Source organism: Pelobates fuscus, chromosome 2 (genome assembly GCF_036172605.1).
Source record: "Pelobates fuscus isolate aPelFus1 chromosome 2, aPelFus1.pri, whole genome shotgun sequence".
NCBI classification, from domain to species: domain Eukaryota; kingdom Metazoa; phylum Chordata; class Amphibia; order Anura; family Pelobatidae; genus Pelobates; species Pelobates fuscus.
Window position 1 is genome coordinate 132,193,531 of NC_086318.1, and position 24,174 is coordinate 132,217,704.

At 43.3% G+C, this 24,174-nt stretch overlaps 1 protein-coding gene across 1 annotated transcript in view; it reads left to right on the forward strand.

Moving 5' to 3' along the window:
• The window catches only part of USP13 (ubiquitin specific peptidase 13), a 100,132-nt gene that overhangs the window by 13,764 nt on the left and 62,194 nt on the right, over positions 1-24,174 (forward strand). Inside the window, exon 2 of the mRNA XM_063442697.1 lies at positions 15,804-15,929. Within this exon, the coding sequence (XP_063298767.1) occupies positions 15,804-15,929 (126 nt within the window). The remainder of the gene's footprint in view (positions 1-15,803; positions 15,930-24,174) is intronic.

Here is a 24,174-nt window from a genome sequence, read left to right on the forward strand (position 1 = left end):
GGCACACATACACAGACACATAGGTACACACATGCAGTTACATAGAAACAGACAAACACTGGCACATACAGATACAAACACACACACATACAGACACAGAGAGAGAGACGCACAGACACACATACAGATAAGAGAAGAGAAGAGAAGAGACAGCTCAGGTGGGGGCTATCTGCTCCCGGAACTAGACATATATGGTCTTAAGTGTCATTTTAAGCATCACGCCTTTCCCGAGTCTAAGTTAGCCAATTTTTGACATAGCTTGAGCCTTGGAATCAAAGTAAATTATATCACACCCCACATACTGTAACCACTCCTGTACTGTTGGATGATTTGGTTGCTTTTAAAAAAAACGATTTGCTTTTTATAATTAATTTATTTCTACAGGCAGTTACATTTCAACAAGATGCAAATCTATCCATGTTAAGGCTGAAAAAATGTAATATACTTTAAAAATTGTTGAGATTGTGTATGTATATAAAATGCGGTCAGGTAGCGTAAATGGACCTATATCTGTTAGGAAGATCTGTTCTACCCCCACCCCTATGCCAATGTGAGTGAGATATCGATCCATTGAAGGAGAATGTTGCAATTGTTTTGTTGAGGTCTGTAAAATGTTAAAACTATAATTTAAAAATATTATAGATGCGTAAAAATATTGCGGAAAGTGATTGCTGGGTTGGATATCACAAAAATAGTTATTGACAAAAGTTGCAACCTTGAGGTGTAAACTGTCTGCAGTTAAAATCATGAGGTTGGCTTTTTCTTGTACCCTTGAGAGCAGGGGGTTAAGTGTTTTGTTTTTTTAAAGGTTACAAAATGGGGCCTGTTATCATGGCATTCTGAAAGGGATCCTACTAGAAAGATAAGCATCTTGGACCAAGTCCAAGATAGACTAGAACATGCTGGAGGTATACCACGCATACTCTGTCACATGCTTTTTATACATCTGTGGAAAGAAATAAAGGCACTGGGTACCCCATGGTTGTGCAAAGGACTCTCATGCTGGCAAAACATTAGGGGAACTCCAATATCTGGAGTGCCGAAGGTTGTCTACCCCCGCTCTTTCTTGAATGTTGTGGTATTCTTCCTAGTACAAAACCCACCTCATAAGGATGGCTGAGAACTAGTAGAGATGCGGCTTCAGTCTTAAAGCAAGTATTTTAGCATTAAGGGACATAGGGAGACACTCTCTCATATGGTATTTAAGGCATTTTCAAAAAGTGGAGATGTGTATTATGAAACTGTTCTGTCACAGGCACTTTTGCCTAGTAATAAGTATGTAATTATAAGCAAACTTATAAAAAGTGAATTTTCTCCTAGCAATTTGACAACGAGCAAAATCCTAGTTCAGTGTACCCCAAGGAATATGTCTCCTGAAGGAACGCTTTTGTTGTTTTTTACTGTCACACCAAATTGGCAAAACCTTGTGTGAACATTATTAATACTCTTAACACTTAATTCAAAAGGCAGAGACGCAAACTGCAATAGGAACAGAGTTAACTGTTTTTTGATTTGGTAACCGGAAAAGCGAGAGAACATATAGGTATGGATCCTAAATACCACTGGCACCTTACAGCAGGGCTGCCATCAGGTGACAACCATGACCCGGCCGCCTGGGTCCCCCGTGCAACCGCAGAACTGCCGCACGCTGATAGGGCTTACCGGGTGGCCCAAGCATTACCGGGTGGCTCACCCGATGGGCCCTATATCTTCAGGGGCCCGGTCAGCGCTGGGGGCGCGTAATTGCGCGACCGGGCCCTTTTAAAAAATATTGCAGCTGCAAGTAGTGCTGGGAGGAAGTGATTTGAACCTGTTACAATGGTTGAACAGATCCTCCTAATGATGCATTAGCCCACTGAACTATCTCACCAGCCATCTTTAAAGAGAAGGTTCAGTGCCTCCATGCAAAACACGGGGCCTCTGAATGTAGGTGCTGCTCATTGTACAGCATTGAGATAGGCGTCACTTTAGTGGCTGTCATTAAGCAGCAATGTATGGGGTTGTACAATGTGGCAGTCACAAATTTGTTGTCTGGGAGACTTCAAAACCAACAGCGTTAAGGCAGAATATCCAAGATTAACTGATGAACCCTAGATGCTAATGTATCTCTTTCGGGTGTCCGCCTCTTGGGAGAGGAATTAAATATTTTTTTTCTTCTATGTATCTGGTGAGTAAAAGAAGGCGATAATCTGAAAAATAAATTTCCAGAAGCCGAAGTGCCGTGCAGAAGGATGATAAATCATTTGGATGCCACAGTGTGTGGAGTGTGCCCACTTTTTGGACCGTTAAGGAGAAGGAGATACCAATACTGAGGTTTGGCAGTGGACATAAAGTTTTGAGGGATTTTAAATTAGTTATCACTTCCAGAGACGTGACATTTCCTTATTCCTTCACCTCAGTAAATGCAATTTTAGGGGTAAATAACACAGCAAAGGTAAGCGGGGAGGGGGGAAAACTTGCTTTGATTGCAATTCCACATTTTGGCGAATGACTTAAAAGGAAACTATAGCTTCCCCCTCTGCCAAAGCCCCCCTCGTGGTGCAGAAGGACTTAAAAACCTCTTTTGTCACTTACCTGGATCCAGTACTGATGTCCCTCGGTGCTGGCTCGAGTTCAGACATCAGCCGGCAGGGGAGACGTAATGCGCATGCGCAGCAATGGCAAGATGCACTATAGCAGGGATAGGCAACCTTCGGCACTCCAGATGTTTTGGACTACATCCCCCATAATGCTCTTACACCGGTAATGCTGTCAAGGCATCATGGGAGGTGTAGTCCAAAACATCTGGAGTGCCGAAGGTTGCCTATGCCTGCACTATAGGAAGAAGGCTTGCCAGCAGAGGCAGTGTTATGCTCTGGGCAATATTCTTCTAGCAAACCTTGGGTTCTGGCATTCTTGTGGATATTACTTTAACACGTACGACCTATCTAGAGATTGTTGCAGACCATACACACTCCTTCAGGGCAATGATGTTCCCTGTTGGCAGTGACCTCTTTCAGCAGGATAATGCACCCTGACACACTGCAAAAAAAATGTTCAGGAATGGCTTGAGGAACATAACAAAAAGGTGAAGATGTTGACTTGGCCTCCAAAATCCCCAAATGTGAATCCGATTGAGCATCTGCGAGATTTGCTGGAACAACAAATCCGATCCATGGAGGCCCTACCATCGCAACTTGCAGGACTTAAAGGATCTCCTGCTAACGTCTTGGTACCAGATACCACAGGATACGTTGAGAGGTCTTGTGGAGTACATTCCTTTTGTGTGTGTATGTATGTATGTATGTTAAACTATTATGGTTTTCATTTAAGCCACATTTAACCCCTTAACGACGCAGGACGGTTCAGGACCGTCATCGGCATTTTTGCATTGCCGACCGACGACGGTCCTGAACCGTCCTAAATTTAAAATGTACTTACCCGATCGCCGTCGTTCCCCCGGCGGCGATCGGCGGTGCTCCCGTTGTGGGGAGACTGCCTGCAGCCCAGACAGTCTCCCCATGGCGGTTTAGGACCCCTGGGGCCATGTGATCGCCCAACAGGGCGACCACATGGTCACAATAGGTGTCCTAGACTCTGCCTGCAGGGGGACTGTCTGTGCTGACAGGCAGTCTCCCTGCAACTGTAAAATCAAAAAAAAAAATTAAAGTTATAGTTAATAAAAAAATATATATTATTATATATGTGTATATATATGATATATAGACATATATTATACCTATATAATATATGTCTATATATCATATATATAATGTCATGCTAAGTGTATTTTTATATTAATATGTACATATATTAATATAAAAATACACTTATAATTAATTTGCACACGTATATATATAATATATATAATAACTATATATATTGTATATATATATTATTATAAAATACGAATAATAAATAATTTAAATTAAATTAAAAAAATTAAAAATAATAATAAAAAATTGAAAAAAAATTATATATCTATACGAAATTTTATTCTAACTGTATTTTGATATTAATATATATATATTTATATCAAAATACACTTAGAATGAAATTGTATATATATCTATGTATATTTAAATAAATAAAAAGAATGCGAACTATTCATATGTCGATATACAAAATTACATAAATAATTATATAAATATACACGTAGACTTCAAATATATAAATATGCATATATATTTAAATTCTACGTGCGTATTTAGGTAATATTTTTACATAATTAAGTTATTTTATTGATTGCAATTTAAGGGACCTGCCTGCCAACCCAGGCCGAAAGACCAGAGAATTTAATTTGATATCACTGTATTTTACCCTGTAACGTTCTACGACACCCTAAAACATGTACATGGGGGGTACTGTTTTACTCGGGAGACTTCGCTGAACACAAATATTAGTGATTCAAAACAGTAAAACATATCACAGCGATGATATTGTCAGTGAAAGTGACTTTTTTTGCATTTTTCACACACAAACAGCACTTTTACTGATGATATAATTGTTGTGATACATTTTCCAGTTTTGAAACACTAATATTTGTGTTCAGCAAAGTCTCCTGAGTAGAACAGGACCCCCCATGTACAGGTTTTATAGCGTTTTTGAAAGTTACAGGGTCAAATATATAGGTCAAATATTTTTACATTGAAAATGGCCAGGTTGGTTACGTTGCCTTTGAGAGCATATGGTAGCCCAGGAATGAGAATTACCCCCATGATGGCATACCATTTGCAAAAGAAGACAACCCAAGGTATTGCAAATGGGGTAAGTCCAGTCGTTTTTAGTAACCACTTAGTCACAAACACTGGCCAAAATTAGCGTTCAATTTAGTTTTTTACTTTTTTCACACACAAACAAATATGAACGCTAACTTTGGCCAGTGTTTGCGACTAAGTGGCTACTAAAAAAGTCTGGACATACCCCATATTGAATACCCTGGGTTGTCTACTTTTAAAAAAATATGTACATGTGGGGTGTTATTTAGCAATTTATGACAGATAACAGTGTTACAATGTCACTATTGATACATTTTAAAAATGTATGTTTTGAAACCGCAATATCCTACTTGTACTTATAGCCCTATAACATGCAAAAAAAAAGCAAAAAGCATGTAAACACTGGGTATTTTTGAACTCAGGACAACATTTTGAATCTATTTAGCAGTTTTTTTCATTCGCTTTTGTAGATGAGTAAAAGATTTTTCACATAAAATTCAAAAAACGTGTATTTTTTTCAATTTTTCATCATATTTTTTCATTTTTTTAAAATTAAATTAGATGAGATTATATAAATAATGGTATGTAAAGAAAGCCCCTTTTGTCCTGAAAAAAACAATATATAATTTGTATGGGAACAGTAAATGAGAGAGCGGAAAATTACAGCTAAACACAAACACCACAAAAGTGTCAAAAAGATGCCTGGTCGCAAATGTACAACATCGCAAAAAAAGTCCAGTCCTTAAGGGGTTAATATATAAACAGTGGAAGCCCTACATCCAAGAAAAAGCTGTTACATGTTTCTATTGCTATTTATAACTGTGTATGTTTCTACAAACAGCCCAAAACTAATTTCTGTTTCTGACCTACATCTATTCTGACCAGTGCTTGTATTTGTGCTTTTAATGGATTGTTATTAAGATGAAGAGAATGTTTTCTGACTCACAACAGTAGTAACAAGATGTAAATAAAATCCTAGCCATAAACAGCATTTTCCAAACTCTGATCTACTGACAAGACATGTATGACTCTATAACGTGTATGACAAATTTAACCTAGATCATGTTGAAGACCAAACAAGGTCTTGATCATGTGCAAGACAGATGTTTGTTTATTAAGACAAGGAATATTCTTGGCACATGTAGAAGAATATTATGAGATGTGATGGTCAGACTATATTCATGAATTGTTACTGTGCTGTAAGTCAGCCTAAACCAAAAAAAGCTATGCACTATCCTAAATATGACCATTTAAATAACAGGCTTTTGGTATCATTGCAATTACTATTAAAGTGAATGCTTACCTTCCACTGCCAAGACACACCTCTTGAGTCCTAGCTAACACCTCAACTTGCTGTATCTGCTACAGTGTTTCCCTACAAATTTATTGCACTAAGCAAGGGATACACTTGGAAGGTTACAGCGCTGAAACAAGGCTCTATATTCTAAAGCAAACACAGAATTTAACTCTATGCTCAAAGCTCCCTCACATCACAGCAAGGTGGAGTGTTGGTATAAGACTCACCTAAGGCCTCACCTATTATGCGAAGGTACTTTTTGATTGCATTGTTATCCAGTAATGTTGCGGAAATCCGTGTCCATAAAGCACTTTTACCAGTGCAAAAGCAGGCATGAGATAAAAAGGGTTGCGTGACGCTATATGCTAACGGATCTTGTAGAAAGAGCTGAGCAGTGTTTTTCGTGATGACCCAATGCAAATCTCTACTTTACAATGGATCTTAGATACCTGAGCATGACACATGAACTGCTAAAGTGTTTATTCATTGATTTATAGTGAATTAAAAATATATTGAAAATTCTAGCCTCATATAGCCAAGCTGTGACTATAGTTAATTTAAAGTATTTAAATTCTATTGTTTGACTGTTGCTGTTTAAAGTTTAGTGTTCAGCTAATACACCATTGTATCTTGGACTCTTAAAGTTCATGGTTATATCTTTCCAAGAAATATCTTAAATATCTGCTCAGGTAAATATTTTTTTTTTTTTTTTTTTAAGCAAAGTTGGAATTGAACCATTTAGGCATATGGGTAGATCTTCATTATTACAAACTTATCAGAGTTTTATAACAAAAATAAATGATCACAGTACACAGATATCTTAAAGAGACACTAAAGGTACCCAGACTCCTTCATCTCATTGAAATGGTCTGGGTGCAGTGTTTCTGTCTCCCTAGGTCCTGCAATGTAAATCATCGCGGTTTTAGAGAAACTGCAATAACATTGCAATACTAAGACTGCCTCTTATGACTGTCTATCAGACGGCCACTAGAGGCACTTTCTGGAGTTTCACAGAGCTTGACTCCGTGACATGATACTGGACGTCCTCACGCTTTGTGAATAAAGGTTTTAGAGGCGGCTCTAGACTTTGCGAGGCCTTAGGCGAAACTCAAACATGAGGCCCCCACTAACACCATTAGTGAAAAAAATAGGGGTTGATTTGTGTGTGTATAAGGAGCTGTAGATATAATGAAGGGCGGGCTTGCAGCAATGGACACAGAAAGGTAATCTCTGTATTTTTCTTCAGAGGCTGGCATTGTCATGGCTCCCTATGCCGCTGCGTTGTGAGCTCTTTGAATGTAGTTATGGCATAATTTGCTATTATTGCTAATCATTTATACATGATTGCTGGGTATGGTTGTATAGCCTGGCAGTCGTGTATACATAAGTGGCAGTGTAAATGAGTTGTTTGAAACAAAATTAACATTTTGGTTGGGCTTTTAAAAAAGTATTTACCAAATAATAATGTTACAGATAAGAAAACAATGTCATAAACATGTCCCCCACATATATAGGATTCTATAAAGGATTCTATAATCCTTAACATGTATATTATCAGATATGGATTTCCCTATGTATTGTATATGTATGTATGTACATATGTATATATATATATATATAACAAGAAGTAGTGATGGTAGCACTCACGGTCTTCAGTTTAAAAATCTTCTTTATTTGACAAGAATTAAAACATAAGGTCTAGGATCAACGTTTCAGTCCTCTCTCAGGACTTTCATCAACTTTTCATCGATATTGATCCTGATGAAAGTCCTGAGAGAGGACTGAAACGTTGATCCTAGACTTTATGTTTTAATTCTTGTCAAATAAAGAAGATTTTTAAACTGAAGACCATGAGTGCTACCATCACTACTTCTTGTTATATAGCTGTAAGAGATCCTGATGAAAGCCATGTATGTTGGCTGAAACGTCGATCAAGTTTTATACTATGAAATAAAGGAATATCGTTTTAAAGTTACCAGAAGACCGTGAGTGCTTGCCTCTTGTTCCCTATATATGTATATATATAAGCTATGTTTTATGACTTTGTGTGTATTATGATTGTCTTCAGGGGTGTATTTCTGAATGTGTCTGGCATTGTCTACCTGTGTATGTGCCTGAGAGTGTGTGCACTTTCTTTATGGTGAAGCCATGTTTTATGACTTTGTGTGTATTATGATTGTCTTCAGGGGTGACTGACAAGGTGAGTAAATGGGTAAATGTGGCAGGGTTAGTGTGACGGGGTGAGTGGCTTAATGAGACCAGTTTGGGGGGTGGGTATCACAGGGTTGGGCTGTATATGTCATTATTGGAGTGAGTGTGATAGGGCAAGGGGAGGTGAATTCATTGGGCAGACTAGATGGGCCAAAGGGTTCTCATCTGCCATCACATTCTATGTTTTTATGAATCTGACAGAAATAAGGGGATTCATTGACAGGGTGAGTGTGGCAGAGTGATGGGGGTGTGTAACAGGATTAGAGATGTTAATGTGACAGGGTGAGTTGGCAGGGTAGGGGGTGAGTGTGGTACAGTTGGAGGAGGGAGTTTGAAAGGAAGAGGAGTGGGGAGCATGAGAGTGAGAGATAAGGTGAGTGTAACAGGATTAGGGGGGGTTAATGTGAGTGTGGCAGAACGAGGAGAGTTGAGTGCGGTTTGGTTGGAGGGGGTGAGTGAGACAGGATCCGGGGGGTTAAAGTGAGTTTGGCAGGGTAAGGGGGTGACAGTGTGTGGAGGGGGATGACAGGGGGTGACAGGGTGTGTGCAGGGTGTGTGGAGGGGGATAACAAAGTGCGAAATGGGCTGACAGAGTGTGGAAGGGAGGGAATAAGTGTTGAGGGGGTTGGCAGAAAGTGGAGGGGGTGACAGGTGGCACATTGAGGGGATGACAGGGGGCAGAGTAAGGGAACGAGGGGGTGACAGGTGGCAGAGTGAGAGGGGTGACAGGAGGCAGAGTAACGGAAGGAGGGGGTGACAGGTGGCAGAGTGAGAAGGGTGACAGGTGGCAGAGTGAGGGGGTGACAGGTGGCAGAGTGAGAGGGGTGTGACAGGATTAGAGGTGTTAATGTGACAGAGTAAGTGTGGCAGGGTTGGGGGTAAGTGTGACAAAAAGAGAATTGGGGAGCGTGAGAGAGAAGGTGAATGTGACAGTATTAGGAGGGGTTAATGTGAGTGTGGAAGAACTAGAGAGGGTGACAGGTTGTGGAGTGGGGGACAGTGCGTGTGTGCATGGAGGGGGGTGACAGAGAGTGGAGGGGGCGACAGAGGGTGGAGGGGGGTGACAGATTATGGAAGGGAGGGACAGGGGGCAGAGTGAGGGGGTGGCAGGGGACAGAATGAGGGGGGTGACAGGGGGCAGAGTGTGGGAAGGAGGGGGGATAGGGCTGAGTGAGAGGGTGACAGGGGGCTGAGTGAGAGAGTGACCGGGGGTATGAGTAAGGGGTGACAGGGGACAGAGTGAGAGGGTGACAGGGGGCAGAGTGTGGGAAGGAGGGGGGATAGAGCTGAGTGAGAGGGTGACAGGGGGCTGAGTGAGAGAGTGACAGGGGGCTGAGTAAGGGGGTGACAGGGGACAGAGTGAGAGGGTCACAGGGGGCTGCCTGAGGGGTAACAGGGGGCTGAGTGAAGGAGGGGTGTTAGAATGTTATAAATACCTTTTATTTTTTAAAAAAAAAACCATTTCTGTTGGTCTAGTGTCCTGGCTCCCTCGTGGTACGGTGGACTTCCTATCCGGTCTGCAGCTCCTCTGGGTGCAGAGCTGCAGACCATGTGATAGGAGTCTTGCGATCTTCAGAAATCAGAGCATTGCCTTGGTAACCTGCGGCAACGCTCCTGATTGGCTGGGGATCGAGAGACATTTCACAGTCTGCAGCTCACACCCGGCGGAGCTGCAGACTGTGCTGTCTCTCTACACGGGCAGATTGGAGGGGCTGGCTCTCTGGGCAAACGGGAGGGGCCTCGCATCCGGCGACACACCGGGCAAGCTGCCGGGTCCCCTCTTGCTGTCTGGTCCTTGGTCGTGGAATGAGGACCCGCCTTGTAAGTTTGCCCTAAGGCGAATTAGGTGGCCGCGAGGCCCCAGCCAGCGTGAGGCCTTAGGCAGCCGCCTAAATCATGTAATTAGAGAGCTGCCTCTGAAAGGGTTAACCCTTTACATAGCTGAGAGATGGGGGTGTGTAGTGTTTGGAATACACTAACTGCTTTCTGCTGCTAATACAGCTGAACTTGGAAATCATTATCAAATAAAACTGGAATATGGGGACACTCTAATAAAGAGGTTTTGGTGTATAGATTATGCATATATAATCTCTGTGACAAAACCCCATATTTCTTTGTCCCAGTTATTTTTCCCTGCATTCGGTAGACTAATTTACTGAACACCGACCACCCCCCTGGCTCATTTGGCTTAGTGCTCTCACTGTGTGGCCGCCGTTCAAATAACTGAACAACACGTGCGCTGGAAAACGGCGGCCATCTTGTCTCCCGAAAGCAGTCAGCAGTACCTGGTCATTTAGTGACACTAGACCCCGCGAACCCTGGTGATTTGGTTGAACGTCTGCTTCTTTCCACGACGAACCAGGAGAGTTCTGTTTGGTAGGATTGTTCGCACGAACAAGGCGGACAATCGCTACCTATGAGCCAGGGGAACCCTTCGGATTTTGGTTAGTTTGGGAACTCCCAATGGTTACCAACCGCTACCACTGATTCTCTGGAGCTGATTTGGGCACACGCCACGTTTGCGGTCAGTCAAAGCTTTACCCCAGTGGCAATTCGGCTGTGTTCGTGGGATCCGAGCAAAGTACACTAAATTATCTCCCAGACACAGAGACTCCTGGACGTGTTTTACTATGTCTTTGCTTGAGACCCCATGCTGTGGGTGTGTGTTTATAAGTGGGCCATCTGGCCATAATAAAACATTCCTGTTGTACCCTTCATCAAGTCTCAAATGATGCTTAGGTATGCGAATTATGAAGCGATTGATTTGTTCTCAATTGGATTTCGGGAGAATATGAACTAGCATATTAGGCAAACAGGCAATAATCACTTAATCCTCTAGCATTTTGTGAGTGTGCGAACGAACGTACTTTATGAAGTACATGAAGTTCGTTACAGACGTACTGCTCAATTCTCTTCCATGTAGGAGTTACATAACTTTGTTTATGCAGCTTTAGTCCCACCTCGCCAGCTATGGTTTACACAGCCTCCCTACACACTTCCTGTAAAGAAAGCTAATTTCTAAACTTTATTTTATTGCAGTCTGTTTAATTTAGAATTTCATAACCGTTGCTGTGTTAATAGCCTGCAGGAGCCTTCTGTGTGTGATAAAAGTTAATTGAACATAGCAGGAGATAAGAACTTTTAAAGTAAATACACTGTTGTGGCAGAACCTACTGTCAAATTCGTATTAGTTTTTAGTGTTTTAGATTTTTTCCGAACAAGTACCACCCTGGTACCCCATTAGAATGTTCTCACCTTGTAACTTAAGTGCGAAACCGCAAGAGAAGTAATTAATAAATGCTTCCCCTGGGTGGCTGCCATTTCGTATAACCGAATGCACGTGGTCGACAAAGGAGTGCTGGCCATTTTGTCTCCTGAAATTTGGGCAGCGACACTTGGTCGTCGAGTGCCTGGAACTCTTTTAGGCTAGGCACCCTGGTAGACTGCTGCCTGTTCTACTTCCCGACCAACTATGTGAACGACGTTCGGAAGATGGGAACTACCGAACAGGGGGAGCACTCGTACCCTTAAATTAAGAGAATCCCTTGCATGGTGTTCGCACAGGAACCCCTGAACAGAGACCGGCTGGGACACCTATTTGCTTGGAACTGTTTTTTTTTACCCCGGTGGCATTCCAGTTTCACCTGAAACTATCTGAGTGACATTTTGTTTTACAGTCAGATCAGGGCTATCCTGGTATATAACTTTTGTGGGGTTCCTAGTTATGGTGGTGGTTGTTTTTGGGTACTGTATATTTTGTGTAGATTTATTGTACCTAAGATATACTTGAATTATAGTTTTCTCACACAATTATATCTCCGGCACAAAGGATCCTGGGAATGAAAACCCTGTGTTATTGTGTTGGAGACCCCATGTAGGGGTCTGTGCATAAAAACGTGTGTGGCTTGAAATAAATCAGTTGACTTCCAGAACTATGTTTTATCTGGTTACTGGGGGAATAAATGTCTGCTTTTTTTTTAATGGTTCCAGATTGGCTGAGAAAATAAATTTGTGGAGGTAACCAGTCGGGTAACCCGTGGTCCGCTACAACTGTGCTGTAAGATCTAAATGAAACCATTTTGTTCCACGTTGGTTGTGCAAGTCACAGCCAGGGAAGATGTGGCTAAGGCTCCAGCAGCGAGACTGTAAGGGCATGATCTTTACACTCAATCTGCTTCATTAAGCTGAAGTTGTTTGGTGCTTAGAGTATCCCACATTATGTCAAGATTAATATGCTGACTTTGGGAGGTTAAGAAGAAACAAAGGTCTTTATTCCATTCTGTAGACAAAACTCAGTTGATAATTATCAACTGGTTTTGAGCGATATTTTTTTTATTGCAGTTTGACTGGATTTAATGCCAGGTGAAATACTGGTAGTTGAACCCAATAAACAGGTTTGCTGGTCAAAAAAATCCTCTGTTATAAAAAATCCTCAGATATAAGTCATTACAAAAAGAAATGAAAGTACAGCATATGGGGGTCATTGTAAAAACATTGTAAAAATATTGGTTTAGAGTCGATTTTTTTTTGCTTTACTAATTTGGATTTATTTTTTATACAAATCGGTTATGATTTGCACATCAACTTGAAACTTGGTATTGCATTACTTGTACAATGCATACAATAAATTAAGGAGCAAAGTAAAGAAAATTGTGATAACAGTGAGCAGGGGGGGCTGGCAGCCTTAGGCCTGGGTGGCAAATCCAGTCAAGTGCCCCATTGCACCACCAAATCAGTTCACCATCCATGCCCGCCTTTTCCTGGTTTTATAACGGATATTGATGTTATGAAGCAAGACAAATATGATACAATGTGGTTTATGTGGTGGTGATGGTGAGAGGGAGGGGGTGATGGTGTGTGGGAGGAAGGTGATGGTGTGAGGGAGAGTGGTAATGGTGAGAGGGAGGGGGATAATGGTGTAAGGGAGGTGGGTGATGGTGAGAGGGAGGGGGGATGATGGTGAGAGGGGGTGATGGTGTGAGGGGGGGGTGATGGGGTAATGGAGGGAGGTGTTGGTGTGAAGGAGGGAGGTGATGGTGAGAGGGGGGTGATGGTGATGGTGTGAAGGGGTGTTGGTGTGAGGGAATGGGGTGCTAGTAAGAGGGAGGGGGTGATGGTGTGAGGGGGGTTGGTGAGAGGGAGGGGGGATGATGGTGAGGGGGTGATGGGGTAAAGGAGGGGGGATGGTGTGAGGGGGGTGATGGTATGAGGTATGGGGTGATTGTGTGAGGGGGGTGAAGGTGGGGGGGTGATGGTGTGAGGGGTGGTGGTGAGAGGGAGGGGGTGATTTAAGTGGGAGGGGGGATGATGGTGGGGGTGATGGGGTAAAGGAGGGGGGTGATGGTGTGAGGGATGGGGTGATGGTGTGGGGGGTGATGGTGTGATGGAGGTGGGTGATGGTGTGAGGGATGGGGGTAATGGTGAGAGGGAGGGGGGATGGTGAGAGGGAGGGGGCTGATTTGAGAGGGAGGGGGGATGATGGTGAGGGGGGTGATGGGGTAAAGGAGGGGGGTGATGGTGTGAAGGAGGGGGACCAAATACCTTTTGTCATTCCCTGGTGGTACAGCGTGGGCTCCCTGGTAATCCAGTGGGCTCCCTTGTGGTCCGGTGGTGATATCCGGTCTTTCGTGAGACACATGGTCTGTAGCTCTGCACACTGTGGAGCTGCAGACCAGCGGCAAGGGCGCTCTCCGGCCGGGCAGGACAGCCTGGAGTGGCCTCACACCGGCGGCATACTCGCCAAGCTGCTGGGCCCCCTCCTGGTGTCGGATCCTTGGTCACTGACCAAGGACCCGACACAGTCTGCCCTAAGGCGGTTTAGGCAGCCCCGAGGCCTTAGGCAGCCGACTAAACCACGTAATTAGAGAGCCGTCTGCAGGTGGATGCTTTTAAAATGATTTAGGGCAGCCTGGGGGGCAATTGCCTCCCTGCCCACCATCCCAGCCAGCCAGCCCCCGATAGTGAGACATAGCTTAGCATATGTGATGTCTTATTTGGATCTTATTTCCACCCTATTCTCCTAGGTGGACCAGAACCACCACAGGATCCAGGTTTTCTTGAATGATCTGGTCTTTGCACCTTCCTAGCTGAGAGTCCTGTTGTATAGAAGAATTTGGGAACATTGGCAAAAAGATTGTTGTTGACTAACTGTATGACTGATTGGCTAGCATGGATGGAAGTACCTAGGAGGTGAATTGAGTCATTTGAGGTGACCTTGGCTTTTTGGCCTGCAGTGGATCTCTGTTTGTCATTTTTGCCCTTTGACGCTGACTGTTCTGGTGGAATAGATATCATAGAAACAGGATGAACTTGATGATTCATACTATGACCCTATATTCCAGGCTGAAAACTGGTCTTGAGATGCTAATTCCTATTATCTCACGACAGTGGCCTCTTGGACAATACTCCCAAACCGTTGCACATTTATACTCTTGGATAAAAATCAGTGAAACATAGCTTGTATGTGCCTCCTTTTTATCTAGAGATCTGTTCAACTGGACTTACTATACTTTGCTCCATTGATACAGTGACAAGAAATGTGTGTATTTGTTGGCGTTTTATAAATATTAATAATAATAAAATAGTAAGAAACGTAACTTCCTAGTCAGCTCTAATACTGCATTTACATTTGACCAAATATGATATTAGAGATGCTGTTAGTTTGATATAAAAAGAGGAACTATATCTTGAATGTTTCAAGTATTTAGTAAATTACTGCAACCTGCAGATCAATACATTCCAACTGGCTGCTCTTTTCCACAGGTGTTAGTAAGTTCTACCAACCAGCCGTTACTCACTTATGGATCTGTCACTCAGTTTGTGGCGGTACTCGCGAACGGGGAGCAGGCAGTTCTACAGTTCTACAAAACACAAGGAATGAAACACAGGGTCAAGCTAGGGGAAACACACGAAAGGGATGTCAGTACAGTAACACACATTGCGGGGTAACCAGGGCAATTCACAGTTTAGCGGGGTTCCGCTACAGTCTCTACTCCATCCTTTATCACGGTGGTCCAAGAGAAACCCAGCCTCCTGTATCCCTTTAATTTAAATGGTCCAATAATGGGGTAAAGGAGATAACTAGTCTCCTGGGCTCGTTCAGTTTATATGGCTCAAGGTAATATCCATTCTCTAGATCGCTTTATAAATAATGGCCCAAGAGATGTCCAAACACCAGAAATAGTCTATCCGTAATGAGTTTCCCCCTTCCTCCTATCCCCAGTTGGCTAAGCATCAACACCCTAGTACTCTCACAGGTTTATCCACTAAAGTGGGAATTAAAAGTGAATTTATAATTTAAGATCAAAATAACTGAACCGGATAAATTCTCTAATTCAGCTCTTCTTCCTGGTTCAGCTACTTGGCCCCTAAATTTGAAATTCACATTGAATTCTCACTTTAGTTAGCTTACAATTTCCCAAAGTGATCAAAATATATATTGATGGTATACATTTTCTATGCTTATTGGCACTTAATAAACTTTTAAATATGTTATTTTACTATTTCATTTCACAACTACTATGGTATTTGTATTGAATTCATAAATGTTATATTATAGATACCACTCTCAACATTGTATTATTTTCCTTTTTTTCTAGTTATCTGATGGAGGTCTCTATGTGTGCATGAGCACATTCCTGGGATTCGGAAGGGAACATGTAGAAAGACATTACAGGAAAACTGGACAGTGTGTTTACATGCATTTAAAGCGACATCTTAGACCGGTAAGTTCCTAGAAAACAGCAGGCAGATTTAATAACGGATAAAGGAGAAACAGAAAGTTCAAGTATTGTGTGTCTATATTTTTTGATATTATGCTATTAACTAGCACATAGTAGTTATTTATATACAATCATGGGAGTATTATGTTGTAAAGTTGAACAATCACTATGGCAATACCTTTTTCCCTTGTCACCCCCTGACCCCCCCACAATTTTCCACTTCTAGAACTTTTTATAAATATTCATGAACTTCCATGGGGGAATAATAACTAATACTTTTTTATTTTATTAAGTTGAGTTTTATTAATCAGGATAGAAAAAAATGGTAGAATATTGGCAATATAATATATTTTCTTAATTATTAAAGTATATTCTCTATGGGTGTTATTCTTTATTCCATTCCAAGGCCAAAGACATGCCGTGGTAGGATTAAACAAGAGTTCAAAATATATATGTGACTGACACTTTATTGAGCTCTGTTTATGATTTTAATTACAGCTTGCAATAAATGTGGGGAGGAAAAAGTATTTGCTGTTGATATTGTTATTTACTGATGATAGGGGTGAACCTAACATCACTATGGACATGGATGGTTATTGTTTATGCTGCTTGTCTTTATATTTTTATCTGGAATTAAAGGGACACTATGGGAAGACGGACAACTTCATCTAAGAAACTGCAATAATTACATGCAGGGTTAAGACTGCCTTAAGTGGCTGTCAATCAGACAGCAACTAGAGGCACTTCCTGGCAAGCCTCTAGTGGCTATCTGACAGCCACTAAAGGCAGTCGACTTTTGGTTACCAAACTGATGCTGGACATCCTCACTCTCTGCATGAAGACATCCAGCGTCCATGAAATCCCTGTAGGAAAACATTGCTGCAATGCTTTTCTATAGGGAGGGCCTAATGCGTTTGCCGTGCATGCGCATCAGCACCTCCCTCTCCCCATCGCTTGACGGAGGAAGTGAAGTACCAGCACAGTGCCGATGGAGATTGTTGCTGGAATTGTGTAAGTACATTTTTAACCCATTTTTAACCCTTACAATGTGAGGTGGGGGCGGGGGGAGGTACAAGGGAGTGGGGGTGGTAAAGGGAGCGTTAGTGCTAAGAATACATTATATTTGTATTCCTAGCACTATAGTATCCCATAAGATAAAGCTCAGGTATACACATTAGGTTCAGGCACTGGTAAAAAGCTAATTGCCTATGTGATACACAGACATTGATTGGTCTATAAATCGAGCTCTCGTAATTTTTAATTTTAGTTGTATTTACATCCGAGTTCCTCTGGCATTGAATCCAAAAAAACAAAGCAACAGAAACCGAAAAATATGGCTTGCAAATATTATCTTGGTGTCTGTTTACATTTAGCTATTGAAACACTGGAATTATGTACAAGCTATTTAGGCTCAATGGCTGGTGTACATGAACTTTCCACAGTCAGGCAGATTCTTGGCCTGCAATGTAAACACCTGTTACCGTTTCATATTATAAAAACAACTTCTAATCCGGTTTAACCTTATCACCAGTGGATAGAATTTAAAAACTAAGTAACAAAAGTTAGTTCAATGTGTTTTGACATTCTGAACATTTAACAGCTTCATGGTAAGCAGACTAAATTATTATTTCTATATCATTAAGATTGACAAAATGTTATAAAAATATAAATTGTATAATTTATATAGTTACATAGTTACATAGCTGAAAAGAGACTTGCGTCCATCAAGTTCTGCCTTCCTCACATATGTTTTTGCTGTTGATCCAAAAGAAGGCAAAAAACCTAGTCTGAAGCGCTTCCAATTTTGCAACAAACTAGGAAAATATTATTTCTTGACCCCAAAATGGCAGTTAGATATCTCCTTGGATCAAGCAGCTATTACCCCACTAATTAGAAATTATATCCCTGTTTATTGTGTTTTTGGAAACATCTCTATGGACTCTGATAAAACCACCTCTTCAGGCAGAGAATTCCATATCCTTATTGCTCTTATTGTAAAAAAAACCCTTTCTTTTGCTTTAGATTAAACCTCCTTTCTTCCAGCCTAAATGCGTGAACTTGTGTCCTATGTATAGCCCTGTTTATGAATAGATTTCCAGATAAAGATTTGTACTGGCCCCAAATATATTTGTATAATGTTATCGTATCCCCTCTCAGGCGCCGTTTTTTCCAAACTAAAGAGATTTACATTTTTTTAAATGCTCCATTCCTTTTATGTTGTAGCTCGACTTTGCACTTTTTCTAGTGCCATGATATCCTTTTTTAGAACAGGTGTCCAAAATTGTACAGCATATTCAAGGTGTGGTCTTACCAGTGATTTCTAAAGAGGCAAAAGTATATTTTCATCCCGAGAATTTATGCCCCTATTTATACATGACAAAACCTTACTGGCCTTAGCAACTGCAGATTGACATATTGCTACCTAATTTGTATATAACAATTCCCAAATCCTTCTTGTGTGTGGTTATCCCTAATTCACTACCATTTAGGGTGTAAGTTGCTTGTGCATTCTTGACCCCGAAGGGCATTTCTCAACATAAAATGTAATCTGCCATTTTAGTGCCCAGTTTCCCAATCTATCTAAATCCCTCTGCAGCAAAGCAATATCCTGCTCACATTTTATTACTTTACAAAGTTTTGTGTCATCTGCAAAGTCATCACTTACCACTTTTGTCCAGTTTGCAAGTTTACCATTAATGTCAACTCGTTGTACTCTATACTATTCATCTAGACCAATTTCTTTTAGTTTGAACACTAACCTATTGTGAGGAACCGTATCAAATGCCTTGTCAAAATTCAAGTAGATCACATCCACTGCAACACCCTGATCTATACTTCTACTTACTCCTTCGTAGAATGCAATTAGGTTAGTTTGACATGGCCTATGTTTCACAAAACCATGCTGATTATTGCTAATAACAAAGTTCTTCCCAATGAATTCCTGAATATTATCCTTAATAAACCTTCAAATATTTTCCCAGTCACAGAACTTAAAGCAGCACTGTCATGGCCAAATCCTGTTTTTTGTTAACCCCCCCTCCCGACTCCACTACATCTTACTGACCCCCTAGTCACCCCCAAATGCCCCCCAGCCCCCTATATTACCTATTTTTAAATCTTTATTTTGTATCTGGACCTATGTTCTGGGCGCCGCTATCTTTGTGTAGGTAGATTAAGTTCCCGTGGGACATGTCATCTGCCCACACTAGATAGCGCTGCGAGATTCCCGCACATGCACAGATTCCCGCACATGCCCAGTTAAACACTTGGACATGCGAACAGGAATTTCATCCATTCATTCATTCGTCAGAAAGAGGAATGAATGAATAGAAATGTCAGATGAACAAACAAACACTGGATATCAGTGTTTGTTTGTTTGTGCGTTCAGTTTATTACAAGGAGGGAACTACCGGCAAGCAGCTCCCTCCTTGTAATATGTAAAGATAGAAGCGGCAGGGAGCTGTGCTCCCCGCCACTTCCTAAGCCTCCCATGTCCCCCCTTACTCTGTGAGGGTCAATATGACCCCCATAATAGCATAAGGGAGATTAAAAATGTCCTGAATGTCTACTAAACAGTGAGCACCCTGTTGCCCTAGTACCCCCCGGCCCCCACCCCTGAGCGGATGGTGGGTGCCCTAAAGGATAATGAGGGGGGAGACCTATTGTCCTCTCCCCCGGCCCCCACCCCTGAGCGGTGGGTGGGGGCCATAAATAACAATGGGGGGGACCTATTGTCCTCACCCCTGCCCCCACCCCTGAGCGGTGGGTGGGGGCCCTAAAGGATAATGAGGGTGGGACCTATTGTCCTCACCCCCGCCCCCACCCCTGAGCGGTGGGTGGGGGCCTTAAAGGATAATGAGGGTGGGACCTATTGTCCTCCCCCCTGACCCCCACCCCTGAGTGGTGGGTGGGGGCCATAAATAACAATGGGGGGTACCTATTGTGTCGCCCCCGGCCCCCACCTCTGAGCAGTGGGTAGGGGCCATAAAAGACAATGAGGGTGGTCCTATTGTTCTACCCCCGGCCCCCACCCCTGAGCGGATGGTGGGTGCCCTAAAAGATAATGAGGGGGGGAGACCTATTGTCCTCCCCCCCAGCCCCCAGCCCTGAGCGGTGGGTGGGGCCAAAAATAACAATGAGGGGGGGACCTATTGTCCTCACCCCCTGCCCCCACCCCTGAGCAGTGAATGGGGGCCCTAAAGGATAATGAGAGGGGGACCTATTGTCCTCCCCCTGGCCCCCACCCCTGAGCAGTGGGTGGGTGCCATAAATGATGATGAGGGGGAGATCTATTGTCCTCCCCCCCGGCCCCCACCCCTGAACGGCAGGTGTGGGCCAGAAAAGACAATGACGGGGGGGACTTATTGTCCTCCCCCCGGGACCCCACCATTGAGCGGTGGGTGGGGGCCATAAATAACAATGGGGGGGCTTGGGGACCCCTAGTCACCTTGTAAGGGGGGAGGGCAATAGGTTCCCCCATTATCATTTATGGCCCCCACCCACCGCTCAGGGGTGGGGGCCAGAGGGGGGAGGACAATAGGCCCCCCATTGTTATTTATGGCCCCCACAGCTCAGGGGTGGGGGCCATAAATGATAATGGGGGACCTATTGTCCTCCCCCCCAGCCCCCACCCCTGAGCGGCAGGTGAGGGCCTTAAAAGACAATGAGGGGGGGGACATATTGTCCTCCCCCCGGGCCCCCACCCCTGAGCGGTGGGTGAGGGCCATAAATAACAATGGGGGGCCTATTGTCCTCCCCCCTCTGGCCCTCACCCCTGAGCGGTGGGTGGGGGCCATAAATGATAACGGAGGGGACCTATTGCCCTCCCCCCTTACAAGGTGACTAGGGGTCCCCAAGCCCCTAGTCACCCCCACCACCCAAATAAAAAAGAATCCCCTACCTTTACAATAGTGAGGGGGGAATAAAATGACTAACTACCTGTAAAAAAAAAACCCGACGAGGGCACAGCGCAGACTCAGTTCCGCAGAGCGGGAAAGGCTTATAAAGCCTTGCCCCGCCCTGCAATTAGGGTCAGAACACTGATTGGATGGCTTGAAATCCGCCCAATAAGAGTGCTCTGTGTCATTTTACACAGCTTGGGAAAATTCCAAAGAATTAAATATGACAAAGAATAAAATGACACAGAGCACTCTGATTGGATGAATTTCAAGCTGTGTAAAATGACACAGAGCACTCTGATTGGATGGAGTTATTTTATTCCCCCCTCACTATTTTTAGGGTGAGTGTGGTAGATAGGGGTTTATTTTTTATTTGGGTGGGGGGTAACTAGGGGCTTGGGGACCCCTAGTCACCTTGGAAGGGGGTGGGGGCCGGGAAGGGGGCAGGACAATAGGCCCCCCCCTCATTGTTATTTATGGCGCCCACCCACCGCTCATGGGTGTGGCCGGAGGGGGAACAATAGGTCCCCCCCATTGATGTTTATGGCCTCTGCCGCTCAGGGGTGGGGGCCAGGGGGGAGGACAATAGTTCCCCCCACCCTCATTATCCTTTATGGCCCCCACCCGCCACTCAGGTGTGGGGGTACCAGGGCTTTTTTGTTATAGCGAGTATAGCGAGTAGGGGCAGAATTTACTAATACTAAGTAATCTTTACTTACTATTAGTAAATGTGGATGAAAGACCAATTTAGGTCTTTCACCCTTTTGGTAGATAGCTCCCTAATATTGTGGGAATTAGGGAGTTATCTACTAAGCGGCTGCAAGATGCAGCCACGGCAGTAATCAGATCGGAGTTTCATTCATTTGAATGAAATTCTGATCCGAACAAAGTCTCGAATTGCGTTCTAACACGAATGGAGAAACTGTTCTCATTCTGTTAGGACGCAATTCGGTAGTTTTGCCAGCGTCCTGTCTAAGTGACAGGATGTTCGGGAACACTGACAGGATGCATCGCGGGAACAGGGAGGAAAGCTAAGAATTGTGGGAAAATTTCTCTGACCACAGGAAATGAAGCACACTTTGCTTCTCCGCTGGTCAGAGATGGTCATGCGTAGGAAACCTCCATAAGACAAGTAGTCTCTACTTTGTCTTATGCTTTAAAGAAAACTAGAGCAGATAGGAAGAAATGAAGAACAGATCCTAACAGAGGGAGAGAAGAGGAATCGATTAAAGAAAAGTAAGTTCGGCATGACAGTGCCGCTTTAAGCTCACAGGTCTATAATTTCCAGGCAAGGATTTTGAACCCCTTTTTAAATATAGGAATGACATATGCCTTCCTCCAATCCTCCGGTAAAATACCTGAAACAAACAAAAATAAATCTTGAAATATTCACTTATCTTATCTTTCTATTGATGCAATAACATGTAAACTAATCGGATATGAGAACCAATCCAGTCAGATATGAGATAAATATTTCAGAGTAAAGCAGGAAATTAGTATCTTATTTTTATTTACGAATTGTATAACCAATAACCAAAAAGGGTTATTTACAATACAAAATATAGCTAAAAGAACAAAGAGTAGTATTGTACAAAAATTGGGGTGAAGTGAAAATCTAAGAGATGCACTCAAAGTGATTGAAGGCATATCACTTATAATGGTAGAAAATCTCCGTGACAGTTCCAGTACATACGGAAGGAAAGGAAGAAAGCAATAATAGTGCAGAGTATCCAATCACATTAAAGAGCTTTAATAAAGGTTGCACTTACAAGATGAAGGCAGTATTCAAGCACATCAAAGGTAATCGCTGTAGCAAAAAGGAACAAAGCTCCTAGCAGGATCGTTCCAAGATGAGGAGGATTCCTCTTTTATTCATGAAAAGGCAATAAAACAAACATTACAAATGTGAATGGAAAAAGCTAAACAAACTGTTGTCAGCCCTATGCGTTTCGTTCATTTGCATGAACTTCCTCAGGGACATGCTAGTAACAGTCCCTTTCAATTAACATGTCAGAAAGTTATGAGAAATGTTCGTGACATGTGCACAGTCGTCCTTGTCGGCATATGCACAAAACCCCCCACCACATACTTAATTATAATAATGACACTGACACCTGGGTTTTGGCAAAAGTATATCACAGCTTTTATTTATTATTAACATAGAATTATAAAGGTCATTGTCACACAACAGGCCCACGTTGGCCTGCACAGTTTACCACATTAATTTACAATTTAACCCCTTGACAATGACCCACCCCAACGTAACATCATAACATAATACCAACATTGTAACACATTAGCTTAATCTGAAACATGACCATTGCCACCGAAGGGCATCAACCATTGCCACCAAGGGCACCATCCATTGCCACCAAAGGGCACCACCAGTGTAGGGGCATACCGAGACACCCCTACACACCCTGGTTCGGAGCTACCTACGAGCTCGAACCTACCAAACCAGTCCAAAGGCCTACCTATTAGCCCTGAACTCCAAACTGTCCCCCCTAAACTCTTTTCTCCCCCCAACTTTACTCTCCATCCCCCGCCACAGCTCAGAGCTCGACTCCTCGAGTTCCTGAGCGACACCCCCCCCCAGGGAAAATATTGCCCGCTGGAGGCCCTCCTGGAAACCTAACAGGAGAAAATCTAAGCCCACGTCTGAGAGGTGAACCCCATCCCGCCTGAAATAGCCTGGCAGCATATCCTCCAACTCCCTGTGCCTAATTACAACCCCCCCCACTCGCCTCACATATGCCGCCATGATTTTGTTGACCTTACCCTTGATTTTCGCCACCGCGGAAGGGTTCCGCGCGTGCCGCCAATAAAACCTTGGAACCATTTCCGACCACACCACTATAACCCCTGGCACTAACTCCTGCAACTTGTCTACATCCCTCTTCATACTCTCAATCAAAACCTTCTGCGGCAATGACCCCACATCATTGCCCCCTGCATGCAGTACCACAATGTCCGGGACCTGGCCCAACAAAATTTTACGAAATACCTCCCCACAAATAGCATTCCAACCCCAACCCCGGTATCCAAACCACCGGAGTTGCACCACGGAACTTGGAAAGCCCAGCTGTAGACCCCGACGTCGAACTGCAGCTCTCCGATGTGCCCAGTAAATATATGAGTGGCCAACCACCCATGCCGTCCAACCTGTAAAACATAAAACACAATTCCAACCGTGACACAACATTAACATAACAAACCCCTCTGAACCACCCATAGGCCTCACACCAACTTGTCTGGCCTAACATACGACCTGAACCGCAGGGACTCCCACCTGCCGATCCTTTTCACCCTATCATCACCCAACCCCAGCCTCGCCGCTTCCGTAGCCGCAC